This window comes from Tiliqua scincoides, chromosome 1 (assembly GCF_035046505.1).
Source record: "Tiliqua scincoides isolate rTilSci1 chromosome 1, rTilSci1.hap2, whole genome shotgun sequence".
In the NCBI taxonomy this organism is placed as follows: domain Eukaryota; kingdom Metazoa; phylum Chordata; class Lepidosauria; order Squamata; family Scincidae; genus Tiliqua; species Tiliqua scincoides.
In genome coordinates this window covers 36,779,300-36,796,916 of record NC_089821.1, presented here as the reverse complement: position 1 = coordinate 36,796,916, position 17,617 = coordinate 36,779,300, and the positions used below count along the sequence as shown (strand labels likewise).

Sequence of the window (17,617 nt, the reverse complement as noted above, 5' to 3'; positions counted from 1 at the left end):
CATGAAACTCTGCAGTGTTCCAACAGGACACACTGAGTTCTGTTATGGTTGGGCAGCCCAATCCTGAACTGCCCAGCGCCCAGGGCTGCAGTGGCACCGAAATGGCTGCCGCTGCATCCTATGAACACCAGGCAGCCGCGGGCAGCTCCCTATACCTCCTTGTGGGAAGGGGACATTCATCCCTTTCCCCTGAGTAAGGGAAGCGGTCCCGCAATGGTACTATTGGACTCTGTGCTGGTTTTTTAGCCAGTACAGAGTAAAGTAGCCCCATTTTCGGGCCAGGAGGCCCAACATGGGGCTTTGGATTCAGTGAAGCTGAGCTCCACCAGTCCTGCCCCCTGCCTGCCCTGCTTCCTCCCCCTGTCTGCCTTTCCCCCACCCTCCCCCACACAGGAACACCTCCCCTACACCATTCTGCAAACCAGAGCAAGGAACAAGCTCTGGGCAGTGCGCAAGGAGCCTCTAGCTGGTGCTGACCCAGCACCAGCTGGCGGTAAGCATCGCAGACGTGCTTTATGGCACATTTGCGATGCTCAGTGCAGGCACTGGGCCATTACTAGACGCTCTGAATTGGGCCCTCAGTCTTCCTCCTCCTGACGCTCAGTGGTGACAGGAGACCAGTCCAAAGCTTTTCTGAACTGCAAGAACCAGTGTCACAAAATATTCTGTACACTACTCTTGCCCTGTAAATAGAAATGGAAACAGACACAAGCACATGAACTTACTTGATATATGGACTCAATTTGGTTTCAAGCATTTGGACACTATCTGTCTATGCATATCTGTATATGTATATGCATATGTATCTGTCATAGTACATGCCTATGCATATCTATTCAGAAGCAAGTCCCACTGATTTCAGTGTGTCTAGAATTCAGGAAGATCTAAAAATTAGAGCTACTTCCTCCTTACTGAGGACACTTATGGCCAATTATTCATATTACTTGTGTTTGAAAGGAATACATTCACATACTGTTCTCACATAAGGAAAACAGTTTGGCAGAGGTGAAGAAACTAGCTGGAGTGGAAAAATGAAAGTCAGCAGGAGTAAACTAATGAAATTTAGCCAGGATTCAAAGTCACCTCAGCAGTAAGTTCAATACATTTCTGGGGTAATAATGTACCCCAGACACCTTGGTGCTCATATGAAAGAGAAAGTAATATTAATAACTTATTTTCCTTTTGGGATATCATGCACTAGGTGACCAGTGACAATATAGTAAAAGGACAGTGCCAGAGCCACTAACTTTTGAATCTGTAAGATAAAAATTCCACTCTGGAAGGAAGTCGGTCCTAAAAAAGATGGTTAATGATACAAAAATGAGTGCAAATGTCTATTTCCTTTACATAAGTTTACTGCTTCTTAATTTTCTCCTGGTAATTAAGTATCCAGTCTGGTAGATGACAAAGTATATTACACTGTTTGTGTCAGGACTTAGCCATGCAAAGTATAATAGTTGTTTTTTTTTAAAGTGAGCCAGTGAGCATACATAGAGTGCACTTCACTCATTCATTACTGCCTACCTGCTAGGACAGTATTCTTCAACCTGTGGGTCATGATCCTAATGGGGTCCCTAAGCTCAAAGCAACCCCCTTTCCAACAGTATGCAAGAGAGGGCTTGAATTCAATACAATAAAGGTACTGCCTTATCAAAACTGGGTAGATTGGGTTCTGGGAGGGGGCGGGATCGGTGGTGGGTCCCCAGTCTCAGACTTTATTTGTTTATTGGGGTTGTGGCACAAGAAAGGTTGAAGAACACTATGCTAGGACTAAAGAGGTAGGTTTTTAGTTTCAAGGATATTCCTTCTAGACAAGCTTGAGAATTGGTACCTCTCATTTTAGAAATTAGTCACAGAGTACCTATTCAGCAATAAATAATATGAGTTAATTGTACATTCCATTTGCTTTTCTTTGACAAGTGAACAATCCACTGTTTCACGTTCTCACTGGGCCATGAATGCTACAAAATATTCAATTTCTGTATTGCAAAGGACAACAAAACAGCATCACTGGGATTAAGGAACATGCAGCAAAAGAGTACTCCACTTGTATGGGTTCAGATAACCTTCAGAATGTTAAGCATGTATTATTTAGCTAAAAAATGTATAACAGCAAGAAAAATCTAATTAACAGCGGCAAGGACAAGTCACTCAATACACTACTTAATTGGCACCTGCTAAGACCACCAGCATGTCTCAGAATAATTATCTCACTTTCACACAGTAAAATGAACTGAAACTTAACATTTCTCTTTCTCCAAGAGATCCTGTCCAAAGCATGCTGAGTGAGAGAGTAGTGAGTAGTAAAATGAAGATGAGACATCAATACAGAAAGAGGCATGGAAAGAATATTAAATCCCAAGGCATATTCTGAATAAATGAAAAATTTGCTACCTAGTACAGGTTTCATTCAAGGGTGGGGGGGGGGTAAAAACACAATGGCACTTTTAAGGAATGTTTTGGTATTGATTTTATTGGGACAAATTGAATCATGTACTTAAAGAGCTGGAGTAGCACAATGGCTAATGAGACTGAGCTATGGAACAGGGGTACCCCAGTTCAAATCTCCCATCTGCCATGAACTCACTAGGCAGATTAAGCCATTTTAGCCCAACATTGCATACACACAACAGGAACCAAATGTGTATACCTGTAGGCTGGGCAAAAATGGGTTAAGGCTGCAATTCTATCCACACTTACCTGCGAGTAAGCCCAACTGACTATAATGGAAATTACTTCTGAGTAGACCTGCATAGTACTGGGCTCTTAGACAAGTCTCTCAGCCACAAAATAGGGATAATAATGTGGTTGTAAGGATTACGTCAAGGTAATCCATGGGAAGTGTCTTGCACACTCATGAGCCCCTGCTAATTGGGTAAGAGGCACTTTTTCAAGTGGGTGCTACTTTTTTTAGCAGGGGGAGAGTAACTGGCCCACCTCACCCCAGCACTGTCTGTTCTAGTGGCTGTCTGCTGGTATTCCTTGGCATCTTTTTAGATTGTGAGCCCTTTTGGGACAGGGAGCCATTTAGTTATTTGATTTTTCTCTGTAAACCGCTTTGTGAACTTTTAGTTGAAAAGCGGTATATAAATACTGTTAATAATAATTAATAATATTGAAGTGCTTTACAAATGCCTGCTACTACTACCTACTTGATTTCTCCTGTTGAAATCAATATTTAAGAGCTCTTAATGAAGCCTTGATCATACCCCCAACTTCAAACTCCTTGGGCTACAGACTATAGATTTAAGACAGTGGTTAAAAAGCCCTTTTCCTGCTGGGATTTTGGACAGTAACTGTCAGGTCTACCAACCTATTGAATTATTGTTGATTTTAGACACTCTGTGTGCACATATATGTGCACTGTTTTTACTAATTTACTGTAGACCAATCTCTTTTATAGCTGATATTGTTGGGTTATCATTTCATTGCATGCTGCTAAAGCACATGAAGAGTAGGGATGGGTTTTAAATAAAATAAGTGAAGGCAACTTGCAAACTATAATGCAGTTGGGGAACTGAGCTACAGAAGCCTTTTTCCAAATCTTTGCCTTTTCCTATAGCTACAACTCCCCAGACATCTGCTGATGTTTTCATCCACCTCTCACTGCATCTCTGACATTCTGTTCCCCCAGACCAAACCAAAACTATGTAAGATCTTAATCATTACATACCAAATAGATAATTTAAAATATGTGAAAGTAATGTAAATATTATTTATAACATTACATCAAAGGTTGAATTTATTACACATGTTAGGGTGCATGTTTTCTCTTTGTTCTGTTTATTGAAAAAACCTCTATAAGTTCCTTGATGCAAGAATTCAGTCCAGACTCTGGAGCACTCTGCACTATCTTAAACATTAGAACTAGCACTCAGGAAACTCCTCGGCGGGAGGGGGTCGGGGGGCTTCTTGTAGTGGGGGATTTGATTATTAGAAACATAGAGAGGGGGGTTTGCGACAGATGTGAGGACCGCATGGCAACTTGCCTGCCTGGTGCGAAGGTTGCAGACATCATTTCTCGTCTAGACAGGCTGGTAGATAGTGCTGGGTAGGAAGTAGCGGTTGTGGTGCATGTCAGCACCAACAACGTGGGCAAGTGTAGCCGGGAGGTCCTGGAGGCCAAATTTAGGCTATCAGGTAGGAAGCTGAAAGGTAGGAAGCTGCAAGCCAGGACCTCAAAGAGACTATGAGGAACACATGGCCAGCAACATTAAGGGGAATAATTAAAGCTTCTTCAAATATGTTAGAAGCAGGAAACCTGCAAGAGAAGCGGTTGGCCCTCTGGATGGTGAGGGAGGGAAAGGGGAGATAAAAGGAGACTTAGAGATGGCAGAGAAATTAAATGAGTTCTTTGCATCTGTCTTCACGGCAGAAGACCTCGGGCAGATACCGCTGCCCGAACGGCCCCTCCTGACCGAGGAATTAAGTCAGATAGAGGTTAAAAGAGAAGATGTTTCAGACCTCATTGATAAATTAAAGATCAATAAGTCACCGGGCCCTGATGGCATACACCCAAGGGTTATTAAGGAATTGAAGAATGAAGTTGCAGATCTCTTGACTAAGGTATGCAACTTGTCCCTCAAAACGGCCATGGTGCCAGAAGATTGGAGGATAGCAAATGTCACGCCTATTTTTAAAAAGGGAAAGAGGGGGGACCCGGGAAACTATAAGCCAGTGAGCCTAACATTCATACCGGGTAAGATGGTGGAATGCCTCATCAAAGATAGAATCTCAAAACACATAGATGAACAAGTCTTGCTGAGGGAGAATCAGCATGGCTTCTGTAAGGGTAAGCCTTGCCTCACGAACCTTATAGAATTCTTTGAAAAGGTCAACAGGCATGTGGATGTGGGAGAACCTGAGGACATTATATATCTGGACTTTCAGAAGGCGTTCAACACGGTCCCTCACCAAAGGCTACTGAAAAAACTCCACAGTTAGGGAATTAGAGGGCAGGTCCTCTCATGGATTGAGACCTGGTTGATGATCAGGAAACAGAGAGTGGGTGTCAATGGGCAATTTTCACAATGGAGAGAAGTGAAAAGCGGTGTGCCCCAAGGATCTGTCCTGGGATCAGCACTCTTCAACCTCTTCATAAATGACCTGGAGACAGGGTTGAGCAGTGAGGTGACTATTTTTTGCAGACGACACCAAACTTTTCCGAGTGGTGAAGACCAGAAGTGATTGTGAGGAGCTCCAGAAGGATCTCTCCAGACTGGCAGAATGGGCAGCAAAATGGCAGATGCGTTTCAATGTCAGTAAGTGTAAAGTCATGCACATTGGGGCAAAAAATCAAAACTTCACATGGGTTCTGAGCTGTCTGTGAAAGATCAGGAGAGAGAACTTGGGGTGGTGGTGGACAAGTCGATGAAAGTGTTGACCCAATGTGCGGTGGCAGTGAAGAAGGCCAATTCTATGCTTGGAATCATGAGAAAAGGTATTGAGAACAAAACAGCTAATATTATAATGCCGTTGTACAAATCTATGGTAAGGCCACACCTGGAGTATTGTGTCCTGGTTGCTGCATCTCAGAAAGGATATAGTGGAAATGGAAAAAGTGCAAAACAGGGCAACTAAGATGATTGCTGGCCTAGGGAATCTTCCTTAAGAAGAAAGGCTACGGCGTTTGGGCCTCTTCAGCCTTGAAAAGAGACGCCTGAGGGGAGACACGATTGAGACATACAAAATTATGCATGGGAAGGATAAAGTGGATAGAGAGATGCTCTTTACACTCTCACATAACACCACAACCAGGGGACATCCACTAAAATTGAGTGTTGAGAGAGTTAGGACACAAAAGAAAATATTTCTTTACTCAGCATGTGGTTGACCTGTGGAACTCCTTGCCACAGGATATGGTGACGGCATCTGGCCTGGATGCCTTTAAAAGGGGATTGGACAAGTTTCTGGAGGAAAAATCCATTACAGGTTACAAGCCATGATGTGTATGTGCATCCTCCTGATTTTAGAAACGGACTGTGTCAGATGCAGGGGAGGGCACCAGGATGCAGGTCTCTTGTTATCAGGTGTGCGCCCTGGGGCATGTGGTGGGGCCCTTGTGAGATACAGGAAGCTGAACTAGATGGGCCTATGGCCTGATCCAGTGGGGCTGTTCTTATGTTCTTATTCCTGGGTATATTTGGGGTGCTGATTCCAAAAATGGCATCCGTTTTTGCTCTATCTAGTTTTGGAGATACAGTATAGCCTCATTAGTCACTGGTTCAGGTTTCCTCATGAGGTAGTCTACACCATGGCTTCCTCACAGGGAAGCTGCTTGAACCATTCATATGCCATATCATCAGAACTATATATTCATGCTTATAAAGTATACGCATTGGAACGCTAATGCACATCATCGACTTTCCATCCAACCCACATACTATTTGTGGAAAAGAAAAAAAATAGTTGTTTGCACATTAAATGAATTGTATGAGGCAATGAGTGATGGAAAGAAGCAACTTGTGAAACAACCCTGTTAGCGACCTTCATTCATCAGGATGACCAAGTGTTCATTCCAGCTTTCCTTATTCTTTCCGGTACTTCTGTCCATCATTATGCAATGCCATGATCCACACAAACTGCAGAGGTATCATCTCTTGTCATATTGATCACAATTCTCCATATACAGCAAGAACTAAAGTCTCAATACAATAATATGTCTACTGCACAGATGGTGGCTCAAACACATGAAATAAATTTGATAGAAAATTGACAACAATGCACAAATACTTACTTTTGCAGTCATTTTAGCCAATAATTCCTGCAAATCCATAATTCCTTGAACCAGGCTTAGGAAGTCACTGCAGGTTGGACAGGCTCAATAAAGGAAAAAAGACAAAGAAACAGATAAGTATCATATTTTAAAAGCCAAAAAACCATATGTAACACACAAATACTAGGCAGGTATTGGCTTCCTTGTAGCACTGTGACTACAGCTTTTTCAATCATTCAAATATATTTCACAATTACAAACTATCAGATTTTGAAATTTTATTAAGAAAACAGGATTTTTATTTTTATTTTTTTTTCACATTTTTTACACTATCCTTCTTCCAAAAAGCTCAGGGTGGTATGTGTAGTTCCTCCCTTCCTTGTGTCTTCACAATATCCCTGTGAGGTAGATGAGGCTGAGATAGTATCTGGCCCAAAGTCACCCAGGAAACTTCATGGCTAAGTGGAGATTTGAGCCTAGATCTTCCAGGTCCATGTCCAACTCCTGAACCTCTACACCAGGGCCTTCCAAACCGTGGCCTGGGGGCCAAATCTGGGGTTTGGAGTAACCCTTCTACCCCATGACTGCAGCTTACTGTTCCGCTGGATCGCTGCATGACATCTACTGAGATTAGGAGACAGGGTCGCTCTGGGCAGTGTCTGCCCAGACATCCTGTTGGCTAGCCTGCTGGTATGCTGGGAAGCAGATGTGACTGCCTAAAGTATCTCTGTCCCCCAGTCTCAGTAGAGGTCATGCAGCAACCCAATGGAAAGGTAAGCTGTGGTCCAAATGGGGACCACTTTTTTACTACGCACTGATTGCAAGTTTGGCAACCACTGCACTACACCATCCTGTGGTTGTAATGAAACTGGCAAGGCAGGGTCTTTGGGGAGTCCTGGTTGATTGCCAGTGCTGTCTGAAGCGGTTCTCCCCTTCTCTCTCCATTTGGGGAGAAAGAAAAGGTAACCAGTACTATGACTTGTCATAACTGTTGGCAATGGGTCACTCAGCTAATAGCTCTAGGCAAGCAGGGAACCTCTTGCTTGCCTGCCCACTCAGATGGGTGGATAAACCAGGAATCGGAAATAGCAAAGAATTCTCTTTGTCTCTAGATGGAAAGTGTGCCTCTATCCAAATCTCAGCCTCTATCCAATATTAGGATTTGTCATGTTGGCACAGCACCAAGGAGGCAGAAGAATATTGAGCCAATCCTACCCTGCCCAGAGACAGAGACAGAGAGAGAGAGAGAGAGAGAGAGAGAGAGAGAGAGAGAGAGAGAGAGAATGAACATGGACAGGTACCACACTGTGCCAGTAGCAGAATGCTAATGCATCAGTAGCTCTCCAAGAACTCAACACATAGTATTAGCTCCAGAAATTTCTGCAAAGCAGAAATTTCTGCAGGTGTTGTATGAAAATTCTCCATGCTTGTAAAAAGGTTGCATTTAAAATAGAAAATATTTTGGAGCAATATATTGCTCATGAAGATCATTCTGCTTAACATATGCCCAAATTAGTTCCAAGATCTGCTTTTGGGGGGGGGGGGAACCAGATAGTTGCGGCTAAAATATAGGTAGCAAAACAATGAAAAGACCACCCCTTTACCAGCATTAAAGAAAAGATATTGAGATCTTCAATAGAAATATTAGCACACCCACCAAGATTTCCAAAAGGTGAACTTGGAACAGAAGAATTTAACACTACATAGTTTTGCTTTACAAAAAACAACAACAACATACATTTGGAGATGATGAAACATGGGAAGCACCACATAAATATTTGGTTTTCTAAAATTATTGAAAAGAGTTTCTTTGAGTAACATTAATTGATTTCTGTTACAAGTGTATATTTATATTTTATGGGTCAAGTCATAGTTAAGTACTACTAATACTGTTTGATTTCAACATTAATTAGGTTATGTTTTTCTATATTTGTGCTATCTGATAATGGCTTAAAGCATTGTTGTTTTCCATTTTGAACCCAACGATAAAAATAAACTTTTTAAAATGGAACTGAACTGGAAAGTGAAGCAGATCACTGCTTTATGATCCTATAAAGCTTCACCAGTAGGTGCTCAGACCACAGTTCCTAACCTTCAAGAACTGCACCTTGTTTTTGTGACGAGGCAGATATTTTCTTGAGCAATCTAAACAAGTTGTCATAGGTCACAGTGTCCCTTTGCTGGTTTCCAGGGCACATTTTTTCTAGCTACAAATTCAACACTTTCATCAGATATGACCAATTCTTCATTGAGACCTTTGAAAGCCCATCCAACTCCTTTCCTAGGTTCTATGGTCTCTCTCTTATATTAATGTACATTGCATAACAGACATAAAATGTGAGAGCAAGCCACCACTACTTATTAAGAAATCTGAAACTTCTTGTCTCCTGGCAGAATAGACTGCAGAGGATCATAAGCAATCATAGTCTCATGCCCACATGGGGCACTTTTCTCTATCCACTGTTTTATCTCTACAAATCTCTCTCATTGACAACTGTTATTCCCCAAGGAGTCGGCTAGCCAGGTGGGCCCTAGGGTGAATGTGAGCCCTTAGCTAATGCCTAACCTGACAGACCAGACCACCAATGTCACCCCTTTCACTAGCAGTTAGTATTCCCAAAGAAAACTAGGGAAGGGAGAACGGCAAAAAACAAACGCATAATTTGTGTTTGCTATCAGATGATCAATCCATCACCAGAATTCTTCAGAGCTAAGTCTAAACTACTTTCACATGATAGGACAGTAAAGTTTAAACCTAGCTGGACTGCCAATCAAAGCCAGGGCAACATAATTTCTTAGCTTTTACAATGGGAGTAGTAATCTGGTTAGCATTTCTCAGCATTTGTCCCACACCATACCACTTTGTATGGTCCACCAATGGGAAGTACCACTGGAAGTAACTGGCAATGATGTCATCACCAGTTACGTCAAGATTGGGAGGTGAGACACAAAGCAACGAACACTGGTAAGAGACTCAGGGTGGACAAGAGGGTTTTTCAAGCATGGGAAAAGCGTATACTGTAGCTCTGCCCACTGAGCCAAGCCTCCTATTGATGCTTGTCATGTTACACTGCTGGTCTAACTGCCATGGGGCAGGAGTCTGGGGGGTCTTGCATGTACCACCAGACACTAAGGGCACAATCCTAACCCCTTATGTCAGTGGGGCATGTGCTGCATCCTGCAGTTGGGTGTCACTCACGGAGGTCTTCTCAAAGTAAGGGAATTTTGTTCCCTTACCTCAGAGCTGCATTGCCCTTATGTCAGTGCTGGAAAGCACTGACATAAGGGGTTAGGATTGTGCCCTAACTCAAGTACCACAGGTGGTGCAAGTACTACCGGTTGAGAAACATGGGTCTAGATTATTTGTAAGACAAGCTTCAACACAAAACAAATATTTTCTTATATATTGAGATACAAACAAAACAGTATTGAAACACCTGTGTTTGGAATTTTAAAATACCTCTGAAATGTCGAGACTCAAATTTACTAGGAAGTGCTGATAGATCATAGTCTTACAGCACAATTCTAGGCACATTTATTCAGAAGTAAGTCCAACTATGTTCAATAGAGCATCCTCCCAAGTAAGTGTGAATAGGATTGCAGCCTTAGTTCCTCATCTGCAGAAAGGGACTATTAAAGGCTAACCTCACATGCTTTTGCAGCAAACAATAAGGAATGCAAAACTTTCTCTACATTATAAGCACTAAACATAGTTAACAACACTTATAGCATAAATAAAAATTGCAACTTACTGCGATTTAGATTAGGACATTGTGTTATATATCCATTAGGCATAAAGATGACTTTCACATCTTGAATGATACCCTTTGTAACAGAAGAGATAGCTGGTAATATAGATTATAGTCATATAATTAAAATTGTACAAAAGCATTCACAAAGTTACTGGTTGATAGCATGAAAAATTAATATGCTGATTTGCAAAACTAGAACCCTCTAAATTAGCCATTTTCAACCACTGTGCTGTGGCCCACTGGTGTGCCACGAGTGGTCCACAGGTGTGCCACAAGAATTTGAGGGGAAGATTATTTATTAGTAGGGACATTGGGGATGTGAGCCCTCCACTGGCAGCATGGTGTGCCTTGTCAATTGGCAAAAACCTGATGGTGTGCCTTGACAATTCTTATGCCTTGTCAGTGTGCCATGAGAGGAAAAAGATTAAAAATCGCCACTCTAAATGTAAAAAAGGCATATTTAGCTGGATCATTTGGCAAATTTATGTTTTCATTAAACACACAGATATTTAATAAGATATTTTTGCATGACTCATAAGTAAATGAAACCACATAGTCTCAGAGTTCAGAATCTTTGGCCCTAGCCAGTCATTTTTAACCCATTTTTGCCCACAGGTGTACATATTTTATCCCTGTTGCATATATGCAACACTGGGCAGAAATGGCTTAAGCACATATTTATGGGAATCGGTGGGAATTTTACACATTAGCTTACATCTTTTCCATTAAAATCAATGGGACTCCAAAGTGCTTAGTCTTTATTGCACTCATAATTTAAGAAATTCACATTCAAAAATGAAAGGGGGGAAATACAAGATGATCTTGTAAACTAATCAAACAAACATACAAATGCTAAGATTCTAACTTTGGAGGATAAATTCAGCACATAACTCAACTAGAATGGGAAAAAACAAATAAAAAAACTTTGAACATTAAACCTGACTACATAGCTTTATGCAGACATGATGAAGACCAGGTGTGACTGAAAGTGCTTAGATTCCACTTCCACTGGGACCTGACCTGTTCAACAGATTGTGGGAGTCTGAAAATAAATTCTAGATGAGCAACGGAAATGTTGAGAGGGCAAATCATTTGCAAAGCTTACTGAAGAGCAACCTCACCCCCCTTTTGAGTTTTTGGAAACATTCTGGGCTGAAGCCTACTGCACCAAATGACCTTATTGTAATATCATGACTTCCTGGGGAAGTTTCTTCACCCTTCTGCTGATTATCCCAGGGCCTTCTCTTACAGAATCAGGTCTTGTACAAATGTCACACTTATTAAAGGGAAATGAAGATAGGATAAGATCCTTTAACTCCAAATTAATTTTGACAGACCTGATTTCATTCCTGCTGAATTCAAATTTTTTTTTACACTGTATCTCACTGAAACTCTGAACACACACACAACATACGTAAAAGAAAATCATTGATTTTAAAAGTGTATTGTCAAGATCAACAATTAAAATATTGTCTCGGTGGGCAGTTACATTCAGGTAAGGATCCAACAAAATGGATACTTCAGACACTGTAGCTTACTCAGAATGCCAAGATCTTATTATGAATAAAATATAGACCCTATTTCTTCAAGCTTTGCAAATGCAGCAACATTTAACATTTATATGCTCGTTTTCTCAGACAGCAGAAGGTAATCAACAAGCACCACTTCCTGCTTGTTATTTCAAGATAAAATATTAATTGAAAATATTAATGGCAATAACCAGATTGCACTATCCATCTCACAGAATGTTTATTAACCTTTTCATCTGTGAGGATAATGAAGCCATTAGAATAATGAAACACAACACTGTCATTGAGTAGATGCAACCTATGAAGCAATCATTAATTTGGTTTTGAAAATGATGGCTGATGAACAATTAATCAAAAGAGAAACACATCCTCCCATTCACACAAACACATGGTTATCAAAGATCTAAGTTTGAATAAGCATAAATAACCATCAAATACCTTGCGCAAATCATACAAACGCCATAACCAAATCTCATCACTTCACTTTAATAAGGTTGTGTTGACCTCTTTTGCTAAGTTAAACACCTGTGGATTTGATCTGCTGGCTCATGGCCTTGGTGCACATATGTCTAAACAGCACTGTACACTGGGATGTTCAAAGCATTGCAGAACACAGTCTATTCAAACAAATTCTCCCCCAAGATTGGTTATTAGCTTATTAAGATTAAATTTTAAATTTGTTTAGCATGCTAAGCTGGTTACATTAACATATGGTTCACCAGCCATGCACGTCATGCATTAGTTAACTGCTTTCTGCTTTAAACTTGAACTATACACTGTGACAGTGTGCTTTCCTTGTTAAGCAGGTTAATTGACTAGCAGATCATTTTCACTCATGCTCCGGTTTTAGATGATGGACATGCAAGCACAAGTCACAGATTTCAATAAGAACTAGACTACCCAGAAGGGAACTTTTAGGAATAGAATGTTACAGTCAAGCCTCTTTCTTTGCCTTCAATGAATAACAGCAAGAAGAAAAACTGATTTTATGGCTAGCTTCCTATTAATGTAACAGCAGATATGCTACGACTTAGCCCAGAGATCTCATTGGACAGGATATTGATAATGCACAAACTGTCTTGTATATAAAACCAGATGTATTATTACCAATCTCCCCTGCAGAAAATTCATTTTCAAAAAATGAGGAGCATACATTCAAAGTTCAGAGAAGAATTGTGCAGATGCGGTGCACAGGCAAGTAAGAATGGACAGACGAGAGATGTCTGAAGGAGTTTTAAGGAGGGCAAATAAGCATCAGGGCCCTCACCTTTATTACAGAAGCATGACTGTCATATGTTTTGCCTTGCAAGCACTGGGTTTTCCTTTCCCTTGTGCTGCCTTCCCAGCTACTGTTCTGGTACCAAACTATCAACTACACACAGAAGTGGTCCTGGGCTTTTCTCCACCCGGGGCCACCTCTGTTTTTGCCGCCCCCTCCCGCCCCTGACCCAGAAGTAACTACAGTGACATCATCGTCACTGCAATTACTTCCTCATGGCTGCCTCCTCCATTCCCCCTTTGAGAAAAAAAAAAGAGGGAAGGAAGGAGGCAGCCCAGCTTCTGCACAGCTTAGAAGCGGTGCGAAAGGTTCCATCAGAACGTTTAGGGACTGCTGGAAGTGGCACTCAGGAGGCATGCGCTGCCTGCCTCCTGGAAGTGGCACTCACCTCTGTTCTGGGCACCACTTCCATTGGTATCAAAATGTTCCGATGGAATGCCACATAAAGAAACGCGAAAAGACTCAATTGGAGCCAGAAGCGGCACCCGCCTCCTCCGAAATAGGAGGTGCGCACCACTTCCTGCCACTCTGAGGGCTGCCCTCCTCTCCTTCCCTTTCTTGAAAGGGTGGAGAGGGGAACCCTCAGGTGCGGCCGGGAACTGTGCGGAGAGTGGCTGCTGGAGCGTAGCCACTCTTGGCGCGGTTCCCTGCTGACTGGACGGCTGCCCTCCTGTCCTCCCTTTTAAAGAAAGGGGAGGGGAGGAGGCGGTTGATTATTTGGTTCCTCAAAATAAAAAAATAAATACAAATCAAATCAAATCAAACAAACACCGGTTGATTATTTGGTTCCTCAAAAGCCAGTGGTGACAGTGGGGTGGGGGCAGGTCGCAATGCAGCTCCCCCCAGGCGCCTAAATTTCTGACACCGGAGGCATTTGCACCCCTGCCCCCAGGTCTGCCAATGACTACACATGACCTTAAGTCTGCTTTAAAGTTTACTCCAGTCACTTAAAAGAAAAAACACCGAGCAGCAACAGGAAGATGCATTCTGGAGTGAAAGATTATGCTGAAGAGGAACCTAACCCTCTATCATTCCCCATGAAGGAAAAAACAACTTTGGAGACTGATCTTTGTCAGAATATGTTAGCAGCAAATAAAGGATGTGTCCCCTGATAGAATCTTCTACTCTAGAGCTGCTCTGGGTTTTTAAAAAAGTTACCTGTAATGTGACTGGGCTAACTGCTTCACCTTTATGAAAACAGAGCAAAGAGCATGGCAGCAAGGACCTGGGCATGATGAGATAGGGCAGGGGTGTCAAACATAAAGTCTGTGGGCTGAATGTGGCCCCTGAAAGTAATTTCTCCAGTCCCCCCTATAATTGGGCTCTCCCAGTGTGATAATTAGGCTCTCTCATTATCTTGAAATTGATATGAAATTGAAATCTTGCACATTTTCTCTTCTGTCCTTTATAGCTAATCGGTTTCTATGTGAAAACAAAGTGCTTATTTCTCATCTTCATCTGCTTAATGATGTCACTTTCGGCCTTTGGAAGACACCATGAATACTAACTTCAGCCCTCTGTATGAAATGTGTTTGACATCCCTGAGATAGGGTTTTCCTTCTTGTCTTACAGTAGCTGCCAAAATTCTAGTTATGCTTGCTGCTGAGATAATAGTACAGCAGAAGTAAACAAAAAAACCCCCACAGGAAAGTAGGTTATCCCAGCAGCTACACAGCACAGAAAGGAGAAAGAACAAGAACTGTACACAATGACTGGAAGGGCGGTAAACAGACACCAAACAGGCAAGCAGCAGTTACAGAATTATACTGGAGTCTTATTTCAAGTTACCTTCCTATGTTAAAAACTGGAAGTGCCTTTTCAGCACCTCTGGAGGCCTTTCTGAGACCTGCAGAGGTCATGCATGATTTTTACCTCTGGAGGCATTTCTGTGGGCTTCAGCGGCCACATGAGGCCTCTGCGGGGCTCAGAAAGGCCTCCCAGATGCAACCAGAGAACACCTGTGGTCACATCTGGGAGCTCAAGTCCAGCCCTTCACAGCGGGTTCAGAACCCACGATGAGTTAAATCTGCAGATATGGAGGATGGACCTGTAAGACAAAGTAGTCTTGGAAGTTTGTTAGAGAACATGTTCATTCTGGGGGGACGTTGCCAACATCATTTTTATGCTTTCAGGTTAGGCTTGTGATATTACTTATTATTAATAAATATTTTTATAAACCTATTTTCAACAAAAGAAAGGTAACCAATGCTCTGCATCAGTCAATTCTTGACTTTTACTGAAGATGCCTTTCCCCACTCTTCCACCCCCGCAGCTACAATAACAACTTTCCTATTTGACTTCAGCAGTAGCACAACTTATCAGATGAGCAGTTTTACTGTAACTATAAAAAACAGAAATTAAGAAAATTTACCATATAGTTAGTGATAAAATCAATGGAATTTGATTATTTAACACGGTTCACAATGACAATGCCCAGTCCCAGCCTCAAAAGCTGAAAGATCTCATGAACAACAAACTTTAACATACAGGTTGAGTCTCATTATTCTGGAGGGTTCTGTACCCAGGACTCATGTGGATGGCAAAAAAACGCACTATAGCAAATCAATTTAAAAAAACAAAGCTCCTTTGCTCAGGTGATTTAAAAACAGCCTTGCTGACCTTTGTGATGTAAGAAAGAGTCATTAATAATAATAATAATAATAATAATAATAATAATAATAATAATAATAATACAGGTATTTATATACCGCCTTTCTTGGTCCTCAAATTTCTCCTCAGACTTTATTCAAGGCGGTTTACATAGGCAGGCTTATTTAAATCCCCATAGAGATGTTTACAATCGAAAGAAGGTTCTTTCTTTCAAGAACCACAACATTCAGGTGTTTCATTCCGATCTGGCTTCACATTCTGGCCTCCATCCTCCCACGCTCAGAGCAGATGGAATGGCTCGGCTTCAGCTTGTCAGCTGCTTCAAGGTCGCACGGTGCCGGTGGCCTTGAACTGGCAACCTTGTGGATGTTATCTTCAGGCAAATGGAGGCTCTACCCTCTTCAACCAGCCTCTCTCAAGGTGCTTAGAAAGGCTTCACTCTGACCCCTCCCTTCACCACTGCAAAGTATCTTTCTTTCACCTGCTCAGAGGAGAGGGAGGGGTCTTGGGCTGAAGCTGCCTGAAGAGAGAATAATTGATGGATTGTCAGTCCAATGGCCTCTCCCTCCCTCCCTCTCTCTCTCTCTCTCTTATTGTTAAACACTGTTTTCTTTTAATTTAAAGGGCACTTCTCATTGCATTGAGAGAGAGAAATCTATGGATGATTAGGTTATACCTGTAATGGCTTGCATGACTGTCTCTCTCTACAACAGTAAGAAAAGCAGTTTTTTAAAACTGTGATTTTATAGGGATGCATTTTTTCCCTTCTCCAGGGATCAGCTCATTCCTTCTCATTTGCAGCGGCCATTCGTGTTGAGTCAAATCTGTGTATAAAAAATCAGTGTATAACAAGGTTGGACCTGTATTTCTCAAAAGGAGGGAACCATGTGTGCTTCCCTCTTTGAGAAAAAATTTCATAGCAAGTACACCACAATCAGGTTGGCCCTAGTATTGGTAATCTTTCACAAGATTCAGACTGTGAATTCTCTAATTCAGTGGTTTCCAAACTTTCTAGCACAGGGACCCACTTTTTAAAATGAAGCTCTGTTGGGACCTACCTAGTTTTATGAGAAAAAGCAAAGTTTCACTTTATCACCTGCTCAAGCTTGTTTGTATCCTTTTTACTGTGGTGGGGGGGCCACATTCTGGAGTATTTATTGAGCTCCACGTTCACTGGATTGGGTCCATTCTAGTGGCCTTGCATTTCCCTTCACCTGGCCTTAGATAAGAGCCAAGCTATGGTCACCAACTCATAAAGAAGCATGCATGTCTGGTTCAGTTTTGCTTTCCATAGGGCTCAATACTTTTTCCTTGTTGGCTTGGAGGGGGAACTTCTTTCTTTAGAAATTGTTGGGACCCGCATTCATCGGATTGGGACCATTCTGGTGATGTTACGTCCCTCTCAGTCTGCCCTTTGAATGTGGACCAATGCACATTTGCTTATTTGTGAGTAAACACACACGGCTCAGTTTCTTTTTCCATAGGGCTCAATACATTTTCATTATCAGTTTTGCTACCCAACAAAAATCAGGTCCCAACCCACAGTTTGGAAACCACTGATCTAATCACTATCTGCCCGTCAGAACTTAATGCATAAACAGAAACAAATGGTAGGTGATACTTCTTCAGATACACTGGCCCCAGGCAATGTATAGCTTCATAGATCAAAACCCAGCAATTTGAACTGAGCCCAGAAACTAAGGAACAGTGCAGACTTGAAAAAAGTCTTTGG

At 41.9% G+C, this 17,617-nt stretch overlaps 1 protein-coding gene across 1 annotated transcript in view; it reads right to left on the bottom strand.

The window, feature by feature from the left end:
• NELL1 (neural EGFL like 1) overlaps nt 1-17,617 on the bottom strand; it is a 534,303-nt gene that overhangs the window by 381,838 nt on the left and 134,848 nt on the right. The window contains exons 7-8 of the mRNA XM_066619143.1: nt 10,468-10,540; nt 6,737-6,819 (exon numbers count right to left, since the gene is read on the bottom strand). Of these exons, the coding sequence (XP_066475240.1) occupies nt 6,737-6,819; nt 10,468-10,540 (156 nt within the window). The remainder of the gene's footprint in view (nt 1-6,736; nt 6,820-10,467; nt 10,541-17,617) is intronic.